Source organism: Aplysia californica, unplaced genomic scaffold (assembly GCF_000002075.1).
Source record: "Aplysia californica isolate F4 #8 unplaced genomic scaffold, AplCal3.0 scaffold00128, whole genome shotgun sequence".
Classification (NCBI taxonomy): Eukaryota; Metazoa; Mollusca; class Gastropoda; order Aplysiida; family Aplysiidae; genus Aplysia; species Aplysia californica.
The window spans coordinates 509,838-511,942 of record NW_004797398.1 but is presented as its reverse complement, the minus strand read 5'-3'; the positions used below and the strand labels follow the sequence as shown (position 1 = coordinate 511,942).

The window sequence follows — 2,105 nt, the reverse complement described above, 5'->3', positions numbered from 1 at the left end:
CTATGTGTGCCTCTCTCTCTCTCTCTCTCTCTCTTTCTCTTACCATCATCCTCCTTTCCTTCTGTGCAAGGCGCTCGTACTTCCTCTGCATGAGCACTAGTTCAGTCTTCAGGTGGGAGTGGTCATGTGTCTGGGGCTCGGCGGCAAACACAGATTTTCTACGACCGTGCTCGTCGGAGGAGCCGATCTGTTCCATTTGACGTAACTCCTGAGGATATCATCAGGGGGAAGAAGTTGATGATGTAGTGAGGTGTGGGCTGATGTGGTGTGGTGGAGGTGGGACGTACCGTGGTGTGGCTTGGTGTTGTGTGGCGTGGTGAGGTGTGGTGTGGGGTGGTAAAGGTGGAATGTAGTGTGGTGTGGTGTGGTGTGGTGTGGTGTGGTGTGGTGTGGTGTGGTGTGGAGTGGTGTGGTGGGGTGTGGTGTGGTGTGGTGTGATGTGGTGTGGTGGGGTGTGGTATGGAGTGGTGTGATGTGGTGTGGTGGGGTGTGGTGTGATGTGGTGGGGTGGGGTGTGGTGTGGTGTGAAGTCGTGTGATGTGGTGGATATTAGATATAGTGTGGTGTGGTGAGGTGTTGTGGAGGTGGGATGTAGGTGTGGTGTGTTGTGAAGTGGTGTGGTGTGATGTGGTGCAGTGCGGTGTGATGTGGTGCAGTGCGGTGTGGTGTGGTGAGGTGGAGGTTGGATGTTGTGTGGTGTGGTGAGGAGTGGTGTGATGTATGGTGTGGTGTGGTGTGATGTGGAGTGGTGTGGTGGAGGTGTGATTTGGTGAGGTGCGGTGCGGTGCGGTGCGGTGTGGTGTGGTCCAATGAGGAGGGGGTGGGGTATGGTGTGTTGTGGTGTGGTGGATGTGGGATGTAGATGTGGGGTGGTGTGGTGTGGTGTGAAGTGGTGTGGTGTGAAGTGGTGTGGTGTGGTGTCGTGCAGTGCGGTGTGGTGTGGTGAGGTAGAGGTGGGATCTAGTGTGGTGAGGTGTGGTGTGGTGTGGTGTGGTGTGGTGTGGTGAGTTGAAATGTTAAGTGGATTGATGTGAAGTGGTGTGGTTTGGTGTCGTGAAGTGATATGTGGTGAGGTGTGGGAAGTAGTGTGGTGTTGTGAGATGTGGTGGAGCGTGGTGTGGCATGGTGTGGTGTCGTTTAGAGTGGTGAGTTGTAGTGTGAAGTAGATTGATGTGGTGATGTGTGGTGTGGTATAATAGGGTATAGCATGGCATGGTATTGGCTTTAACAGTCCCTTCCATCACAGCACAGTCATTTAATTTATTCTAAAGCTCATCCCCGAAACAACCAAATGGAGGAGTGTATGGAGAGTTAACTTGAAGAACGTTTTCTTCTGAAGATTATCATGCCTCCCTGTGAATTAGTATGGGTAGTGTATTTAATGGCTTCAAGAAAGAGATCCTGTCAACATCAAAAGAAGTGGCACTGTAACAATTATTTGTGAGTGGGTGTTCTGGGATGATTTATCCCTGCTTTCTCAGTTTTTAAAAGAAATGTAGATGTTTTACGCCACCATCGATTAAAAAAAAGATAATTTAGTAGGTGTGCTTTGACCCTGTCTGTCTGTCAGAGCCAAAGTGGGCTGAGAGGGATACATGAACAACGTTCCAGCAGAAAGACTGTGATTTTCAATAAAAAATTACCCTCCCCCCTCTCCCTCCCCCCCTTCCCCCCTCTCCCGCCCTCTCTCTCTCTCTCTCTCTCTCTCTCTCTCTCTCTCTCTCTCTCTCTCTCTCCCCCTTTCCAAAAAACCCAACAAATAACAAAAACAAAACAAACAAAACAAACAAACAACAGCAACAACAACAAACAAAACAAAACAAAAACTAGTACAAGATTAAGACCATCGACAACAATATCAAGAACAAGAAGGACAACAGTAACAACAAGTGTAGCATCAATAAGAACGAGAAAAACAGCTATAGCAATAACAAAACGACGAAATTGACAATAATAATATTAACAACAACTGCGATAACAACAACGACAACGACAACAACAACAACAACAGAGAAACAGAAGCAATAAATTATGAAACAATCACAGAAACAGACACAGTACCTTTTACAACAACAACAACAGCAACAGCTACAACAACAACAAGA

General features: G+C 47.7%; 1 protein-coding gene across 1 annotated transcript in view; it reads right to left on the bottom strand.

Annotated features, from left to right (window-relative positions):
- The window catches only part of LOC101848580 (kinesin-like protein KIF28P), a gene marked incomplete at its 5' end in the record, with an annotated part of 52,123 nt that overhangs the window by 18,452 nt on the left and 31,566 nt on the right, over positions 1–2,105 (bottom strand). The window contains 1 exon segment of the mRNA XM_013081373.2: positions 44–208. Coding sequence (XP_012936827.1) covers positions 44–208 — 165 coding nt within the window.